General features: G+C 37.0%; 1 protein-coding gene and 1 pseudogene across 4 annotated transcripts; one reads left to right on the forward strand and one right to left on the reverse strand.

Annotated features, from left to right (window-relative positions):
- The first annotated feature begins 65 nt into the window (after window positions 1-65).
- Window positions 66-17,853, forward strand: LOC140035036 (uncharacterized). 4 transcript variants are annotated; one of them, XM_072074379.1, is made up of 19 exons: window positions 66-178; window positions 3,132-3,186; window positions 3,332-3,429; window positions 3,870-3,982; window positions 4,071-4,590; window positions 4,666-4,738; window positions 5,219-5,291; window positions 5,375-5,477; window positions 11,536-11,585; window positions 11,694-11,918; window positions 13,244-13,375; window positions 13,534-13,587; window positions 13,892-14,039; window positions 14,391-14,500; window positions 14,588-14,734; window positions 15,270-15,425; window positions 15,911-16,027; window positions 16,117-16,317; window positions 17,371-17,853. In XM_072074379.1, exons 2-19 carry the CDS (start codon window positions 3,161-3,163, stop codon window positions 17,515-17,517), a joined length of 2,493 nt encoding a protein of 830 aa, XP_071930480.1. In that variant the 5' UTR covers window positions 66-178; window positions 3,132-3,160; the 3' UTR covers window positions 17,518-17,853. The 4 variants fall into 4 exon arrangements, with proteins under 4 accessions (XP_071930480.1, XP_071930478.1, XP_071930481.1 ...); XM_072074377.1 differs by having other exon boundaries at window positions 4,071-4,738; XM_072074378.1 differs by lacking the exon at window positions 66-178 and adding an exon at window positions 2,745-2,909 and having other exon boundaries at window positions 4,071-4,738.
- Window positions 17,854-18,085: 232 nt separating this feature from the next.
- LOC140035037 (small ribosomal subunit protein uS5c-like) lies at window positions 18,086-20,221 on the reverse strand (annotated as a pseudogene).
- Between the last annotated feature and the right edge of the window lie 176 nt (window positions 20,222-20,397).

Below are 20,397 nucleotides of genomic sequence, written 5' to 3' on the forward strand. Positions count from 1 at the left end.
ATTGGACTAAGCATAATGATCATAGTATTGTATACCAATATTTGTTCCTGTATTTTTTTGGATAGGTAGTTATTAACCCTTAAAGGTGCACGAAGGATGGAATAACTTTGCCTTGCCGCTCAAAGTAATGTGATCTTTAGCAGAGATGGTTTTCACTTTGTATCTTCCTTGCCATCCGGTAAGTGCCTTGCCTAGCTATTAATATTAAATTACTCTCCTGGTCAAATTCTTTACTGTTCTATGCCCCTTTCACCCAGCCTGCTGCGACCTCAAAACACTGAGGTTTCAACCGTTTGATAATTCATGCCAATCAAAGTCCCAATTGTCCAAGGCTCCAATCCCAATACGAACCATATTAATTTCCTATGAATTTTCATTTTGCCTTTTAATCCACAATTCTACTAAAAAACAAATATACCCATCACAATGTAATTGCCAATATTACAGCACTTTCCGGACCTCTCGTTTACACTTCATCTTCTGAGCCGCCCAGAGCGGCTATCCGTTAACAAGTGCTGGCTAAAATTTCCAAACCAAATTTATAATGCTTTTCTATAATAACATTTTGTAAAATGACTTCTTATTCCTTACTACAGCCAAATTGGTCTGAAGACTCATTTAATTGGCAATTTTTCTTTGAACAGGCTCTCAGAATCCATAACTCTGATCTAAATGGAATGGACATTTTTTTAACAAAAAGAAAAAAGAAAAAGATCTAAAGGGGCAGAATTTTTTTTTTTTAATTTTTTAAAAGAAAATTAAAGACCAGGTATTCCATCTCTGATCCTGTGAGCTTTGTCCAACTTAAATGAGATGATGCAAGACGTCAAAAATGAAGCCATTGCAACTTTCAAGTTTAAGTAGCAAACCTAAAGTTTAGTTCAAACAAAAAAGATTGTGTAAAATGAAAACAAAAATTGGACCGATAATGAGGATTAAGCTCTCGAAAGTGCATATTTGGTAAAGTTAAGCATTTTGTCATAGGATTTAGATAAATAGTCTATTTCAAAGGAATATATAATTAGTGCCTGAAGTTAAGCTTTTCCTAGTTGTAGGAATTGGCTATGTAGTCTACGTGATTGTGATTGAGACTGTACATATGAAAATGTGTACATATGCCGGCCTGAAGTTATGTAGAAGTGTCTTATCACTAAGGATATGAAAAAGTAACTCAAAAGAACTAACACGTGGATCGGTGAAATTTAGAAATTAGAGTAGAAATCTTCGTAATTATGAAAACTTCATCGGAGTCTAGTTACCACGTGTCTGGTTCTGCCTTGGAACACAATTGCATTATTGTTTCATAGTGCGAAAAATAGAATTCAAACTTGATTGAGATTGATTGAATTCGATTAAGGTGGATTTGGTCAAATTTGAGTAAGGTAAAATAAACTCGATTAAGCTCAACTTTGAAGAATTCGATGAGTTTAAATTACTCGAGATCGATTCGACTTGATATCAGTTCTATGTCTAATCCAGCTTACTTACCAAGTTTGTTGTTCTGCCTGGGAACGTACTTGCAATCTTGTTTCATGGTGTAAAAGCTGGAAAATAGAATTCGAACTCTCACCTTTTCTTTATGGATTTTTTTTTTTGGCGCTGCTGATGCTGTGAGTTGATTCCTTGGTGTCTCTTTTTCCTTTGGTTAATGCACCAAGGACAAATGCAGTTTCTCTAAACTGCCCTATTTCGTTTCGAAATGGCCTCAATTTTTCCTATCTAACTCTTTACATTTGTCCATCAACAAATAATTTTTGTGTTTGTCCCTCTCTTCTTACATATGCATGCAACTCTGCCGTAACGTATAGCAATTCTCATCACCATTTGCATTCTCAAGCTTTCATGCGTTCATTTAAAAAAAAAAAAAGAAAGAAATTCAGCATTGCCCGCGTTTTTCAATTCAAGAAAATATATTTAGTTCTCTTTCGATTTTTATGCATTTGAAAGTCTCATTTTAAATTCACTTTTTCCTCATATATGCCTAGACTGAGGTTGGCTTAGGAGACCAAAGCTTCAATAGAAACTGTCAAAATCAAAGCGTTCAGTCCTTCCCTTTTTCCCTTTCTTTCGTCCACCACCCCAGGATAATATTAGGAGCCACAATTTCATTTGGAAAGAAAAGCAAAATGACTGGGGGGAAAACAAAAGGAAACAAAAAGAGGCGGGCTTATTTTTAATACATCATAGGTTTAGAACGCAAGTCAAATTTCCAACGTTCTTCAAAAGGTCAAAAATACCCCTGTGAGGGAGATACGTGGCATAAATTAATTTGGTTGGCACAGGCAAGAATACATTGCACCCACTTGGAATCCTCGGTGACATGTTTTTCTATGTCAATTCAATGCCACTTATAATACACCTGAGATCCTCGGTGACATGTTTTTCTATGCCAATCCAATGCCACCTATAATATTATGTCAAGTATTCTATTATTATTTACATTTTAATTTTCTAATAATTCAACTTGATTTGGTTTAACATAAATGTAAATAATAACAGGATAGTTGTCACAATATTATAAGTGGCATTGAATTGACATAGAAAAACATGTCACCGAGGATTCCAAGTGCCATAAATAGGACCCATCCTTGTCCTTCCACCGTCCCAGCATTTCCTTTGTCTGCTTTCGCGGAAGAGGTGGGGGAAGAAACAAAAGCCCAAAAACACGAGGGACAAAAACAAGCCAATTTCTTGCCAGATAGTAAAGTCAAGCCAATTTCTTTTTTCCACTTCGACTCTCACCGACAAATATTGCTATGAAAATCCAAAGCTCCACTACTCTTTTTTCTTCTTTTTCTTGGTCTCTTCTCTCTCTTACTCAAACCATATTTTGTTTCTTTCTTCTTTTTTTCTCTTTCAGTTCAACTTTTGCATGGCTCTCTGTCCATAACTCCCTTCTCGGTACACTGGTACATTACTGCTCCACCGCAACCCACTATTTTCGCTCAGCGCACACCCACACCCACACCCACACACACATTTTGTATCTGGCAAGAACTCAAAGTGGTTTTAAGCAGTTTCTTTTCAAGTTGTAGCTTCTCTTTTCTTTTCTGAAATATTTTTCTTATGAAGAGTCCAAGATTATCAACTCTGGAAAAACCACGTTTTTTTTCCTTTTCTTTTTCTTGCAGTGAAGGGGTAGTTATTTATCATCTTGATCATGGCGGAGTGGAATCCTCAGAAAGTGTAACTTTCCCTCTTTTCTTGTTTTTTTCAGAATAATTGGTTCATCTCACTTTCCCTATTCTCTTGTTTTATTGATTACAGCTGGAATTGTTCTGACATACCTCGTGTTTTTTTTTTTATTTTGTTTCCACTTTTTTTTTGGCAGTCTTGATAAGTATGTTCATGACTACATGATCAAAAAGAACATGCATGAGGCTGCTGAGATATTTGTCCAGGAGGATAACCTTGGTGAACATGCAGTTGGTATGTGTTCAGCATACTATACATTCCAATCTCTTAGTTCTAATAGATGCATTTATGTCTTATCAAATGATTCCTTACCATACTTGCCATTTTTAAAAATTATTGTCCTTGTTTTATTATTATTTTTTAATTTTTCCTCTTTGTGTGGTATGCAATATTAGCTTAATTGGACAATCTTGATAATTCATGTGTTGCATGATCAATCTGATGATATATTTTGGTTGTCTTAATATCAACTATTTTCTTTGTCATAATAATTGATGTAGTGACATATGGTAATCATGCATCTTATAAGTAGTTGATGAAATCTATCCCTTTACTTGATTTTTCAATACATATGTTATCCATCTTGAGTTAAATGGCTATTTATATTAATATGTCATTTGTAAAGCAAGTAGTTAATGCTAATCCAAATTTTTTTCCTTGGGGAAATGTCTCAGCTATTGATTGTCCTGAGGGGTTTTTGAAAGAATGGTGGTCTTTATTTTGGGACATATACTGTTCTAGGCTTTCACAGGCCAATGAAGTTGGTGCAGCGGAACCTTCTCCAGAGGTATTGTCTACTGAATCTTTAATTGGTCATTTTAGCTGTATTATTGGTTGCAAAGTTCATTATCGCATGTATTCCATGTAAATCTCAGGATATAGTGCCACCAACCGGGAATGTGCTACAAAATATCCCTCCTATCATGCCAAGGCCTATTATGCTGAGGCCACCAGTGAGTCAACAAACAACTAGGAACAAGCAGCAAAACCCCCTTGCTTCATTGCCAAGGCCGCAATTGATTCAGCAGGCCCTGAATTCAATGCAAACAACCTTCCCTCTTCTGTCAAGGCTGGAAATGATCCAGCAGCCCGTGAATGCAATGCAAACACCCTTTCCTATGCTGCCAAGGCCGGAAATGATCCATCAGGCCATGAATGCAATGCAAACACCCTTTCCTATACTGCCAAGGGCAGAAACAATTCAGCAGGCCATGGACGCAATACAAACATCCTTTCCCATACTGCCAAGGCCAGAAATGATTCAGCAGGCCATGAATGTAATGCAAGCAACCCGTCCTATACTGCCAAGGCCAGAAATCAATCAACAGGTCATGAGTGTGATACCAATGTCAAAGCTGGATTTCTCTTCAAATTTTGCTGTCGGTCGAGGATTTGGTATGCACTGTGGAGAAATGCCAACTTTATTCTCAAAAATGTATGACCAAGAGTATCTGAAGTGTTCTTTTACAGATTTAACTGCTAATTTCCAGCTTCTTGAAGTTGAAAAAATGACTCAAATGCTTCCATCTTCGAGCAACTTCAGGTACATTCAACGAAAACAGTATGATAAAATTAACTTGTCTTCAAATAAATTCCCATCTGTTGGATTAGGTAGTCCTGTCTTATCATTTATTGATAGTATACCTTGGCTCTCCCCATCTCTCAGTTTTCAGCTGATTGAAGTATATGAAAACTCTTGCTTATTTTTATTCAAGAATTGACATTGGAAATAGTGATAATTGTTAGCGCTAGACCTTTTTGTGTTTACTGGGCATTTATCACTTGGCCAAAGAGTCAACTTTCATATCTTTTTGGGCAACTACTAGGCCCCTAGCTGTTCAATGCATGCAAATTGCATGTCTGAAGTAGTTGCTCATAATTGGTTGTAACTTGAGCTCCTGAATAGTGATGGGATGTGCATTTTTTAGCCCTGTGGATTCATAAAATCCCAAATGATTAAGATTTACTTTTATATCTTAAATGTGTTTTTATATTTTCTCCAACCAATATTGATGTCTTTCAGCCGACAGCACCAAATTCCAGAGGAGATTCAGAGGCAAAAGATGTTTGAGAATATTCAAGCACAGTTTGCCAGAGTATGCTTATGTTTATGTTGATAATAAGAGCATCTGCTTTCCTAAAACTAAATTCAAGATAACAAAGCCTTACCCTTTCGCAGGATGGTGGACATGGTTTAAATCTTGAAACATCCAAAGATGCTGTCCCAGTACCTCAAGGAGCACCTCAGGCTGCAGTGCAAGAAAGAGAAGTTTTTGACGCTGGTGAGTTTTCTTCCTGCTTTCAGATCTTTTCAAAATTAATTTCACTTATATTGCAATTATTTTTCTGCATCTTATACATGTTAGATTATGACAATGAATCACCATACATTCTAATACTGAAAAATTTATGCATACAAAATAACTGCTTTAAAGCTGGAGCAGCACTAACTTTGAAGTATTCTTGCGTGATGACTTGTTTCAAACATAAGATCATGATGGTTTAATTGAATTGCAAATATTATATCAATAACTGTAGACTGAAGCCACCATTCTTCAGATATTTTCATAACTAGTATGTTTAGTATGCTTACACTATGAGATAACGAGTCAGATATGCAATATGGCAAATACATCTTCTTTCCTCTCTTTTGTCCTTTATCAATTTTCAGAATTCCTTTTAAAAATTGTATCACATTTTAAGTCAAGAAGCCTTAACCACATTATTTGGAAGCAACAACATGCATCTTCTTTCTATATTTAGTTCATTGTTTGGCTTATTTATTCATAAATGACCAGTTAAAATTCCATTTGTCACACTGTTCAAATTCATCCAATGGTCTACCTTTACTTTAAATGGGTGAAATTAATTCTCTGTGTCAAACTAGGTGCAAATGATATTAACATTTTTAATGCATTTTCCTTCTAATCTGCTTCATACGTTTTGAAAATATTTCATTTTGTTTAAGATTCAAGCCATCTACTTGTCTATTTTTGTTCTCTGTGTATTGCTTCTAAGACTTCTTTCACTGACCAGAGCATACCATGATAGAAGTTTCGTGGAGATCTCATCACCACATTTTGGAATATTCCTAGGGCATCATATCTTGTCACATTCCTACTGCACCCATCTATTAAACAAAATTACGTGGAATGATTTGATATGGTACCAAAGGATCTTAAGGTATTGTGGATAAGAATTTGGAATTAGCTTAGCCTGGTTTTGAGCCAGTGGTGACCATGTCAAAAATTAATATAAGTTCCACCGAGGCAAGAGAGCGCCTATCAGTCTTGTTCTGTAATATAGTTGTGTAACCAAAAGTAACTTGGTCAAAGTCTGGCGGATAAGAGATCTATTTTTATGTAGAGAAGGAATAATGGGGACAGGATTCTGTATGTCTTAAATGCACTTTTCATGGATATTAGTAAGTCAGGGCAATTAGCTAAAAATTATAGTCTGATTAATCAAGTGGTTTGCTTTCTGGGTCAAAAACAGTAGCAGAATGTGATAGATACTCCTTCTCTGCTGTTCCATCAGGATCTGCAACCAACTCCAATGCCAGCTTTAGCTCTAGCTGTTGAACTTAGTGACCTCTATCTGATCTAATTGATGGCATGGAGAAGGTTATACTATAACTTTGAGTTAAGCTAGAGAATGCTTGTAACTATTACTATAGATTGTTTGCAATTGGGATAGAAGACATTATACTAACTATTAAGCATTAGTTGTCTGTTATGATATCTTACAAAGTTATGAGACAATTTGCTTTCAACATTTCTATGGATGTTTGCTGTTATAATCTTGTGGAATGCATTACATCAGAAGTCAGCCTATATGCATGCGAGAAGTTGCAATGTGACTTTGTTTCGGACGGGAAACTTGTCAAACTCTCTCCTCTTTTCAACCCAATGCTCGTAGGAAGACGGTAAACATCTGGTGCTTCTTGGAAAATGTTATTAAGCTTCAGTGGAAGCAAGTAGTTTATGGTACATCAATGTTTATGATGATAATCTCGTGTGCCAGATATTGTGAAGCGGATATAGGAAGAATGGACAGAATAGTATTCCTATACCTCTTATTTCTTGACACTGTTCTTGAGCATCGGAAACCTTTAAGAAGTATCCAAACTTTGAAATCATAACCTATAGTTATTGATATGAAGAAATCTCTCTTGCAAGCCCTGAGAAAATTTAGCATGTTTACCCTCTTGTTTCCTTGGAACTGCATTACCTGCTCTGAAATACCCATAAGGTTGTACCTGCTCCAACCTTAGGTTCAATATCTTTGGACAGGCATATCTTTGATGCATTAGGTATGCAGATAAGCAAAAATGCCAAATCCCTTTTGAAGATCCTTTAAGGGTTCAGCATAGTCCGATCTTATGAAAATTTTGTTCCTTTTTTGGAGCCTGATCCTAAAAAACTTAATCATACTTTGGCCTATCTTTTCTAGTATTGTATTCATTGTATTACATGGTTGTCATGTCAGTGAATATTCCAACCTTTTAAGGAGAAACCGAACATATAAAGCATGTGATGCTATTCGGCTTTCCTAAAAAGCTGAGCTGCTAGATTCTGGAAAAAGTTAAGTCATGTCTAACATGAATGGGAATATCTTCTTCAAAACTCTGAAAATATTTCTAGGCCATCTTCCGACAATCGACCTTTTTTGAGCCTTCAAAGGGAATGGCAAAATTAAGGCATACTGAAATCCTTTTCAAGCTTAGTTTTGTAGATCATTAAGTTTGATTATTAGATGATTCCTTCCATTAATATGTGTTCCTACGTCTTTGCACAAAGAAAAAGGAAGTATTATCATGAGTTTAGCAACAAATATCTTGAAAACTGTCTACTAAGGCAATAGGAGATCCATTAGTCAAATATCCTACCATCAATGCGTGTGCCTACATTTCAGCATAAAGAAAAATGAAGTACCATCAAAAGAATAGACAAAGATCATGTAAAATTTCTACTAGGGAAACCCGAAATCCAATAATAGCTCTCCTTTACAAGATTGGAGGACAAAGAAAAATGCCTAAATATAGAAACTCCAAATGCTATCCATGTTGTATTTGTCATCTCTCAAAGAAACTTAAAACCACTTACCTCAAATCTACTAGTTTACAATGCTTTCTCTTAAGAATTCAAATCTTCTTTCTTCTATCCATTCAATTAGACTAGCACACACAAAATGGACTTGCTCTTACAAGATTGTTTGTCATGCCTTGGACGTAGCAGACCAACTAGCATGACTCATGCCATTTTATCCTTAACCATAACAACTTGACCTCGACCTCACCCATTTATATACTAAACTAACAATCATACTTGCCTTCACTCATATGTCATGCTAAGTGAACTTGTCAACCAATTTGCAATCAATTGCAAACGCGGTGCTGTATGTAGGATGAATGGACTAATCATAAAGTGTCCAGGGCTACTAGGTTGAAATCTTGATCTCAATCGTCCAATTGTCTCCAACAGACAGACATGCTTCTATAGTCAAAATTACTTTTTCACTTCTTTCTCGTAGCTTAATGGTTTATAAGTTCTTGACATGATTTTTTCTGTCAAAGACCCAAAAATTGATATGGTTATCCCTATTGCTTGAACGCTGACAAATCTTGGAGGGATCAAGGGACATAACATGGTCCTCCAAAAGGCAAACATGAGTACTTCTTGCTTCCTTAAAAGTAAAGGGCATTTTTATTTGGTGTTAGCTTGCAAAATTGCTACTTTTGAAAGGGTGACTAGTTTTTTGCATTGTGTCTAACATGTGAAGGGTAGGCTAGCAAGAAATCCACTATGCGACTCCTCAAACGACTTATATTGGTGTTCTTGCATTAAATTTGTAGCAAAAGTGGACTCCCCACTTTTACTTGTTCAGTCTTCGAATGACTTCATTTACTATTCTTGGATCTAGCACAGTTCATGTTCTTTTCACATAGAAAGCTACTTCCCATGGTACCTCCACCAAAAGGGCAAAACATGCTTTTTCCTCTGCATTGAGAGTTATGGACGACCATGGTACCTTTCTACCAAATGAAATAGCATGTTTTGCCCCTTGAGAGAAGATATGACTGAGAGGGTAAGTGCTAGATCCTTTTGACTAAATTAATTAGAACTTTTCTATTTCTATCACTAACTAGTATAAACTCACGCTAATGGTCTTCTCTTGTGTGAGCAGTAGACTCTTTAGATCCAGTCATGGCTGCTCGGTAGTTCATGGCAGGAATTGGTACAGAGCCGGAGCTCTAATACCATGTAAACTTTAAAAAGGAAAAGGAAATAAACAAAACTCTGCTTTTCTTTATTTTCCCACACACCGAATATGCCTACAAGCTAGGCATTTATAGGACAACCCTATCACAGTTCTGCCACAACTTAAGGTAATAGAACTATGATTTTAGGGATTACGTAATCAACTCATATCCTATCTTTTATTTTAGTTAATCTATTCAAACTTGATTGATCATAAGCAATAAAATCCCATAATCATGGGAGATAATATCTTCAACAGTTTCAGATGGATAGAATTAACAATCATATTTTCAGTAGGGGATGCCAAAAATATAAATCATGTGGTGTGGATCACATTTTATTCTAAGATTTTGAATTTTCAGCCTTATTAGATGGCGTAGATTAGTGTTTGAGTGCTATGGCTTTTGTTGATTGTTTGTTGGATACCTTTCAATTGCAGAAGTTAATCAATGTACATGATGATCTTTCCGATTTAGTGATAAACACAAAAAATATGATTTATAGGAAGCATTGTGGTAGAACTTCACAAAATTTGGAAAGATCTAGAGAATTATAATGATTATTATTACATTGTATGAATTTCCACAAAAACAAAAAAAAAATTAGTGGCTGTAGGCAACTATTAGCTTTAAATTGTATTTACATATCATAGGAAGATTTGCATATAAAATGAAGGGTGAACATACTTTCGTGTTGGTTTTCATATCATAGTTCCCCAGTAGTGGCTTATCTTTTGTCTTTGGGCAAAAAACCTCAGCGGCCATAAACTATTGGTCAGATCATGTTTTGGCCATCAAATTATTTTTTGTCAATAATTGACCACCAAACAACTTAATCAGTAAACACGCGACCATTTGATCGATAATTGCTATTAATATATGAAATTAGCACTACACGTGGCAAAGTAAGGGGCAATTTTGTCCAGCAACTATGTGTTTCCCCCGCAACTACAAACTCCTCAAAACTGTGGAGTTGCCACTGACCACAAACTCCTCCAGGTCACAACTCCCCCATTCTCCTCGACCGTAGAGCGCAAGGCCATCTCCACTACCAAAATGGCCCCAGACTCGCCTCCGAGGTCCCTGAGCGTAGCCTGCTCGGCGGGCAAAGCGAACTAATCATTCTTGAGCTTTCTCAAAACTGTGGAGGAATCAATTGTGGTAAAGGGCACCCTCTCGAGCAAGCAAATAGCGACCATGGACCTGACAAGGGAAAAGGGCCCAATGGCGTCGTCGATGAGAAACTTGTCGGCGTCGGAGTTAGGAACCTGAGAGAGTTAGAATGCGAGGGGACAATTTGGAAGGTTGAGGTTGTTAGCGTTGGGAAGGGGAGAAAAGGGGCGGGAGTTGAAGGAAGAGATAGCTTTGAGAGAGAGGTTGCGCGAGGAGACGATGTCAGGGACTAAGTTTTGGAGAGAGGCGATGAGGTGTAGCTGAGCATTGTGTAAGGCCTCCACACAGGATTCTAGCTGCTGTCAGACCTGTTTGACGGCAATCATGGAGTCCTTGCTGCTGCCTTTAGATGGCGTCTCCATGTTATGTTTTTCCTTTTCTCTTTTCTTTCTTCCAATCCTAAGGTGAAATTGCAGTAATATGGAGATTGGGCTTAATTAAGGCGTTTGTGGCAGCTCCTGCGTAGTTGGTGGACAAAATTGCCCCTGTGCTTTGCCACGTGTGGTGTTAATTTCACATATTAATAGCAATTATTGATCAAATGGTCACGTGTTTACTGATTAAGTTGTTTGGTGGTCAATTATTGACGAAAAATAGTTTGATGGTCAAAACATGATCTGACCAATAGTTTAATGGCCGCTGAGGTTTTTTGCCCTTTGCCTTTTAGTACAACATGAAAGTTTAATTTCATCCATACAAGAAGTCCTGCTTGATACAAGAAACAGATCTCCTTTTCATGCATCATGTGCATTTCACTTCAATATAGTACACAATGTTCTCTGCATCACCGAGCAATGTGGTTACCATTATGATATATCCCATTTCTTGTGGGTAAAAATGTTTATCTATATTTGAGTTCCTATTGTGGTCAATGCTTGATTGTACTAACTCTAATCTTGGACCTGCAGGGAAGGGCAAATCAGTCCAACAGATTCCTGTTCACGATCATCTTTTGAGAGTAAGTGACATCATAGGTTTTTACCCTTAAATGGCTTTAGTTTAAGTTGCACAGTTTAATTTAGCTGTTGCATTCACTGGTTAATTACAATTTTTGATCTTTTACCAGGGTGTTGGCTCATTTTCTCCTGGCAGGAGGCAACCATACTTATCAACTGTACCACTGCCAAACCAACAGCAACAAACTCCAGCATTTGGAGCCCACTATCAACAATATCATTTAGCTAAACCAGAAGTGCAGAACTCCGGAAGACTGACATTACCTGTTTCAGGAAGTTTTTGCAATCTGCCTAGTCGCATGATAATTGATTTTGACTTGGGGAAGGTTTTACAAGTAAGATGAAGCAAGCGAACTCTTAGGTTTATACAATAGCTTAAAAGTATGAGGTGTTTTATTTAGTCATTGGTGTCTTTGGCATCCGTGATTTTCAGATTCTGGAATTGATATTTTTTTATTACCCTTAAAAAAGAATCTTTTGAAGATCATTTTCAGCAGAAATTTCAGGGCAAATTATGGATTTCTTTTCGCATTCAGTTTTATGGAGATGTTTCACAGCTAGTTGAAACATATGAGGCTGAGAGCCCTATATACTTCTGCTGACCTTCAGTGAACTCTAGAAGTGCAAAATCTAGATCCTTCTCCTGTATTTGACTTGAAAACGAGTACTTTATTTGCACTTTCTTTCCCAATCCTCTTGGCTGATTGTTATTTTGATTAAAGTCTTGGGGAGTGTTTTTTCTCCATGGGAATTGTTGACAAAGGACATTATTTTCTCAGAAGTAGAATGTTGGAATTGTTAATTGGAAATTTTACTAAATTTATCCTTAATGATATAGAATGCCTTACCAGAAGTCAGCCATAATTTATGCACTTTGTCTTGTTCAGTTTAGTCAATTCTACTTCTTTCAGAATTGCCAACAACAAGTTTTGAGTTGTATTTATGAACAGGTGACCAGAATTTTCATTTGTTATATCTGATAGAAAAGGTGCTGGAGTTGATCAGTTGAATTGAGCCATTATGATAAGTGAACTCGGGTTTTGGCTGGATATCAAATCATATTGCTTGATATAGAGGTGCATTATGGAGATTCTATGTCTTGCTGTATGTCTTTGATCAAGATTAAAGCAGTTTCTTTTGCCATGGCTGTAGGATGATGATGGTAATATTTAGCAGCATTAATGTGGGTGGTACTTCTCTGACAGTTGCCAAGCATACCTTCTTATAGGGACCATCCTCAGATTCACCCTCCTCAAGTTTTAGATTCCTGGGACAAAAGAACTTAAACTTGAAAAACCTTAACTCTTGAGCAATATGTGATGCCACTACAAATTTTATTGTCTTAAATCTTTGGAGAGAATAAATGGACATCTAGTAATGATGGATTGTAGGAAAATTTTGTTTTTAGCTAATATTATTGTTTTTGATGAACTGAGCATGGCATATCAGTAAGAGATTAATTTTCATTCTTAAACCTATTATTATGAAATTTGGATGCAATATGCATTTATAAAACTACCTTAATACCTATTTCATCTGATAAGAGAGCTTGATGGGCTTCTTTTACCCATGGTTAAGCCAATATACCAAAGTGATTCGCTTTCTAAATTTGATCTTCTACATGAAATTATGTAGTTATGGGCTTTTCTGTGATCAATAGCTGCCAGGTAATGCTCAAATTGGCAGTGGAACGGTAGTACAACAACGGGTTCCTGGGTTACAAATGGCCAAGGAAACATTAATCCCTGAGAAACAGCAAACTCCTGAACTAAAACGGCACAAGTCGAAAGAGGTTGGCTCTGGAGTAGTAGAACATGTTTAAGTCTTTTAAATTTCTCGGGTCTTTCTTTTTTCTCCTTCTGGCACAAAACATCATAGAATGTTAAGTAACATATTTTCAAATTTTGTTTTTGTTTGTCTTTCTAATACTACATACTTCTATTGCATCAGAGTGTCAAAAGCAGGAAGAATTCATCAAGTGTTCTGCCTGTTCCAAGCAACTTGGTATATTTCATTTATTCCCATGAAATGCAAATGTACATTTTTCTTTATCTTCTTTTTGGTTTTGGGAATTGGTAGAGAAACATATGAATTCTCCCACGATTTTCTTTATTTACTTCAATTGTGTTTTGCTTTTACTGGAATGTCTCATTATTTTGTTATGCTCTTGGTCTGACGTTTAAGACTTTTCTTCTCTTATGGTTTGCCCTTTGATACCCTTTATTGGCTCTCAAGTAAAACAAACTGTCACTTAGGCTCCAGGGATTTGCCTATGACTTTCAAACTGAATTTTTTCAATGTGCTGCAGGATGGAAGTAATGCAGAAGGGCAGAACACTATGGATGAGGACATCCAGCTCCACATTCCAGATGAGAACGACAATTGTAATGACCTGAGTACTGCACTCAGTACCTTTCAGCAAACTTCACCTGCACTGGACAAGAGTGCATGGAAAGGTTAGATAAATCATGTCCTTAGCAAACTGTCAGAAATGGTAGTTAACACATATAGGTTTGTTTCCTGATCCATCTCCTGTATGCAAAATGACTTAACATTTACCAATTTTAAAGATGCATACAATCTCTTAAGGCAAAGGTTTGACAACTAAGAACTTCAAATAACATTTTGTTGCACAAAACTGACTGCTATTGAAATTTATTCTCCGTCTTGTTTCCTTCCATAAATTCAAAATCCGAATAGCTGGAGTATTGCAAAATGTGTGTCAAGAAGAAGCCACTGAACAATTTCAGTGAACAACTTGAATTGTATGACTATGTTTAAGCAATCATAACACTACTATTTTTTAGGCTTCTCCTTTGGAGAATTTGGCAGCCTTCAATCTCCAAACAACAAGCTCCTGTCCTGTCACTTCACATCAACGGGAAGGTTGTTGGCTGGTGCAGGATATGAGAAGAAGGTTGTTTCTTAGTTTCCTTCAAGTTTAAATTCCAATAAAGTTCTCACATCTTCTTCTGTCTTGATCTTCTGGGTGGATTTGAACCAGATCCTCATATGGAACATGGAAACTTTGTCAGTTGATGTTATGGAAGGGCATTCTGACCTCATCACAGATATTCGATTCAGACCAAATTCAACAGTTTTTGCGACCTCATCTTTTGATAAATCTCTTCAAATTTGGGACGCATCAAAGGTGGATATGCACATGTTTGCTGTACATTGTCAGATAGTAGTATAATCCTTAGATGTCTTGTGTCTGAATGGAAAGACTTTGTTATAGTTCTTTTTCCTCTCTTCATGCTTTCTTAATTCTCTCTTCATGCCATTCTTTGTCAACTGCAATCTTTACTCTTTCTTTTGCTATTGAGTCCACAAAATGCATTACTAATGAATATTTTTACGTTATGCATATTCACAAAATGATATTTGCAGCCATCTATGGTGGGCCAGGAACATGATAGATATAGCCAAAAAAAAACCTACATCAAACATCACTTTTACATCAAAAAGCTTCTTTATATCAAACATTAACTTTTGCATCAGTATTTTGTAATTTTATGCAATTACATACTATTTACAGTTCGAGTTGAACCTTATGACGTACATGGTCAAAGTAGGACTGAACCATGGCAATATGCATTTTCCCCCTCTAACAGTTGTGCTTTATTGGAGTTCTTGTTGTTCAGCAAACAACTGCTTACTTTATTCCATGTCTGCAAAATTTCTAGCCAACAAATCCTCCATCTAAGCTTGATGGTCATTCTAAACATGTGATGTCACTGGATTTCCATCCAAGGATGGGGGATGTTCTCTGTTCTTGTGATAGTAGCAACGAAATGCGGATATGGAATGTCACTAGACAAACATGTGTTCATACTTCTCAGGTGAGTCTAATAATCTTTTTTTGCTGATTTAGATCATTGAATGTTATTTTACTAGTTATGCATCTGCATTCTGTCGTTTTATGCTTATTAGTCCATCTAGTTTTTAAACAAAGCCTTGGTGGTGACCCCCCCCCCCCCCCTCTTTTGACTTTTGTTCTGTATAGTAGCTTTTTTGTGTGAAGCTGGCCAAACAAGTGGACATGAATAAAGATTGGCTAAAATATTCCTTATGATTATTCTTCTTGATATTGACCACATTTGTGATCTACCAGATGTGTGAACTTTTGTTGGATCTGGAAGCAGATTTTCCCAACTATTATGAAGAGTTACAGTAATTAGACTACACTAAAATAGATACTACTTAATCAAAGAACAAAACATCGATTACTCTATTTCTCAAACCTGATCATTTTGGTGTTATTCATAGCAACATCGACCTTGATCTTATTGAGATGATTTTTGAATTCTTACTGATCTGAATCCAGGGAGGTAGTAGACAAGTTAGGTTCCAGCCACAACGTGGGGACCTTTTAGCATCTGCTTCAGGAAACATCATCAATTTGATCGATGTTGAAACAAATAAAATCACTTACCAGTTTAAGGTAATAGATTAATACAGTGACTCATCTTCTCATACTTCTCCAAATGCATTGAGTTACTCCAAAATTGATTTTGTTCCTCTTATATCTAGGGACATGATAAAGATGTACGCTCATTATGTTGGGATAATGGTGGGACATATATAGCCTCTGTCAGTGAAGACAGTGCAAGAATATGGACAATCAACTTAGGTGGAAGGTGCATTTATCACCTGCACTGCACTGGTAATAAATATGAGTCGTGCACCTTTCATCCTGGGTATGCTCAATTAATGGTGATTGGAACTAACCAGGTGCAAACTGAAATCTTGTCTTATTAAATAGTAGAATTTTTTCTTGGCAAGATTTGATGTCATTTTGAATGGGGGTTTCCTCTAGTATGTGTATTCTCCTGGAGGATGTTTTTCTTCACTCCTTTTGATTTCATCTCAATGCCTCCAGGTAAGCAAGCAGTGCAATGTCACTTTCTTTGACAGTTGGAACAATGATAAAGATATTTAGCCATACTTGACTTGCTCTCTTTTGCCTTGGAAAACCATGTCCATTTTTTCGTCAAATTATATCTATTAAACCCCCTACTAAATCCTCACACAAAAACCAACCTGCTTATGTATATAACTTCAAAAGTAACAGCATTTTTTATGATTTTCCATTCACTAATGATGCTTTCAATTGGAAGTCCTTGGTCAGTTTTTCTTTATATTTTTCCAGAAGCTGCTTGACTGGGGTATTTATTTAGATACGACTTGGTACGTGAACAAAGTTTTCATGTGATCTGCTTTGAGCAACCTCAAGGAAGGAAGTCGCTTCTGGTTTTCCATCTCATATGCCATTAAACTAATAATTTAGAAACTCTAATAGGTTGTAGGAATGATATGCTTAATTTATGTGTTTGGCATCTAAGGTATCTAAAAGCTCTGTAACTAGCCAACCTCTCCCAGAACCTCTGCATGAGAGGAACTAAAATTTAAGTCCCAAATTTTACAGGAACTTAGTGAACAGGAAATGAAGTGTAAAATTGCTGTTCTACAAGTTTGTAGGCATGAATACAGATAAAATGAGAGCTTACTGCTGTTACTAACAAGGTCCTTTTCCTTTGCCTAATGTTTTTGCCTAAGAAATAACGTTACTGATTTCAATATAATGGTCAAGACTCTTCTAAGATTTCTCTTGATGTCGAACCATCTCCATTCTCAATTATAGTGTTATTCAATCAATTGTTTAAAAGCCCAAAGACCTATTCCATTAGCCACAAGATATTACTGTTTTTCTGTTCATTGTTCTAAGTTTTGTGGTGTTATTTTCCCTAGATTTTCTGATCATAATCACTCTGAGAATTCTTGCAGAGACTGGAACTCTGGAGTCCAACTGATACCAATAAAACACAGTCGTATGATGCACATGATGACATAATTGCAGCATTAGCAGATTCACCGCATACAGAAACCATTGCCTCAGCAAGTCATGACAATTGGCTGAAGTTGTGGAAATGACCTTTAGTTTCTTTGTTTCTTTATCTTTTCTAGTATGTGATCATAAATGTGTTTACTGTGGATAATACCTAAAGGAGACAGCTTTGTTTACTAGGATCTGGGTGTAAATAGATCCATTGGTGCTGGTAAGATCATCAGGAACAAAATCTGAAGAGATATAGCACCAGGGAGAAGATCAGTTTAGGCGACAATAAGGCTGGGATTTGCCATGTTTTTGGAGATAGAACTTCCATTCTAAGGATGTAGTATGCACATATATAAAGTGTAAGTAATCAACCAATTTCTCAGCTGTATGTAAATGTTACTTGAATCCAGTCTTTGTGCTTTGCCATCTCAGCCTTCTTCTTCTGCAGTTTGCAATTTTCCTGGCTTCTTTATGTTTTCATTAAGAGAGTACATAGCTTTGGTCATTATGCTTTAAACCATTTGTTGTTTGAACTTCCATTTACTCTGTGTTGGTTTGCGAGAGTGCTTTGCTAATGAAAAACTGGTGCTACTTAGCGGAGTTTCTTGGCCATAACTAGATTTAGGTGTTCTAATGTTTCTGACCTCTAATAAGAAACGAAAATAGCTGCTAACTCCCGAAGAGACCTGCTACATTTGATGATGGATGATAAACCTTAAGGTGTCTTTTAAGTATCAGATGAGTCTATAGATATCTTCAGTATGAATTATAACCACTCTGCTAGTAACTGCTAACAATTGAAATTATTACTACTTCACCTATGAAGATGGCAAAACAAGAGTGCGTTGGATCAGTCGGAGCAACTCCGATTCTGTCAGGCATTTGTTCATGCAACTCCATGAGCTGTCTTGTTGATCTGTCTTGTTGGATACGAAGGACGGATTAGTATTTGCAGTACCCTTAGTTCCTTACGGCTGCCCCAACTCCCCATACCAGTTAATGGGCACTTGGCACCCTGTTGTAGTAGCAGAAAATTACCCTGTAATGAGTGAAAGATCACATTTGAAAAGATGTATTGATTGAATGAAAAATAATCAAATAATAAAATTTGTATTTATATCCAACAGAAACAAATTCTTCTTTTTTTGATAAACACAAACCATACAATTTCCATGGGGCTTTGTCAAGATTAGAAAATAAAAAGGTGCACCTGTTACCTATAGATTTGGCGACAACTTGGAAAGTGTATTTAGATTTTAGACTGAAATCCCTATATTCTCACTTCCAGAACTCTTCCATTGGGATACCGCGCTCTTCTGCAACTTCACTGAAATGCCTCATTTTCTGCACTGCTATAATTGTTGCTTTGGCTATATTGAGGGGACTTCTACTCCCAAGCTCCTTCCCAGAGGCATTCTGAACTCCTGCCATATCTAGAACAGCTCCTCCTGCAATGATCCCAGTGCCTGATGAAACAGGCCTAATCATCACTTTGGCTGCCCCATAATTTGCCTCAGATCTGCCATTTAATTGAATTTAAACATTAATTAATTTAATAGTATTCATTTGGCAGTGAAATCCAATGGATACTTGATAAGCATACTACGTAGCTTGCATTACTAGATGGTTCTGAAGCGGGCAAGATGAAGTTTTACAAGCCTAATGTATCTCTTTTTAAGTTTTACTACTACATCCTACCTGTTTCAGTACAAAAGATGCAATACTTAAATATTTCCACAGCAGCAACATGTTATTTAACAAAGAATCCAATATTGTTTAACATTAAAAGAAACAAATCCAACACTAAAGAATATTTTTGACCCGTGAGGCATTGGCACAGTGATGATATTCTTTCTAGCATCCATAGCAGACTTTTTGATGGCATCCACAATTTCTCTAGCTTTGGCAACTCCAACTCCCAGTCTTCCCTTTTTATCCCCCACCACCACAACAGCCCTGAATCTCAACATTTTTCCGCCTTTAACCACTTTATCCATCCTCTTCAGCTGCACAACTCTCTCCTCAAACTCATCTTTGACGGGCCTTTTCTCCTAAAAAGTTCTCCCGAGCCCGTTCTTCTTTTGAAGCTTAAGAGTCGCCCATGACTCTTACGTCATTGCCAAGAAAACTCTCCCCGCTATAGGCTGGACCGTACAATTCTTCGTAGGCTTGGGCAATTTCTTCCTCAGCTGATTCAAAGGGTTCTTGGTGGGACGAAGCCTTCCGGGCGTTCTGGAGGGTTGAAAGTAATGAGCATTTCCGGGTCTTCTTCTTCGTTGTCGTAAAAGGTTGTTTCGATATCCCGAGGAATGTTTCTCGCCTTTGATCATTGGTCCCTGTTTGTTAAGCTTCGAACGTTGGAAGAAGGGTGTCGAGGTTTATAGGGGTAGGAGGGAGGGAGACGTGTGTTGGGTGTGAAGGGAGAGGAAGGAGAAGGCAGAGAGAAGGGTTGTAGAGACGGCCATAATATGGATGGAGTCGGTTCGAAGTGATCAGTGATCAGGAGGACAGAATTTAACATTATTGTTTTATAACAAACTCCATCAGTAAAAATCTAGAGAGGAGGAGTAGAAAATAACCAGGGATGCGCCTAGTGTCTGCAACAAAACCCTAGATCGAACTAGACAAATGTGAACCAACCCACACCACCTGCTACAAGTAAAATGGCTTCTCCCTCTCCATCTTGATGGTCATGGCTTCAAGATGAAAGAAAGGCTTGCTTAGATCAAAGTATGCAATCTCACTCCCCTCTTCTTCTGTTTGCACATTTTGATTTTGGTACGTGAGGATGCATGCATTCATCTTTCATTCCGAAGTCTAGCTATGTGACAGAGGATTTGGATTAATTTCACCTGCATGGTCGGTCTCATGCATCACATCAACATACACACTAAAACATTCATGTGCAACAAAAACACAACAAATTTTGTTCTGTCTTTAGAACGTGCGTGTATTTAGATTTCGATCTCATAATA

This window comes from Coffea arabica, chromosome 2c (genome assembly GCF_036785885.1).
Source record: "Coffea arabica cultivar ET-39 chromosome 2c, Coffea Arabica ET-39 HiFi, whole genome shotgun sequence".
Lineage (NCBI taxonomy): Eukaryota > Viridiplantae > Streptophyta > Magnoliopsida > Gentianales > Rubiaceae > Coffea > Coffea arabica.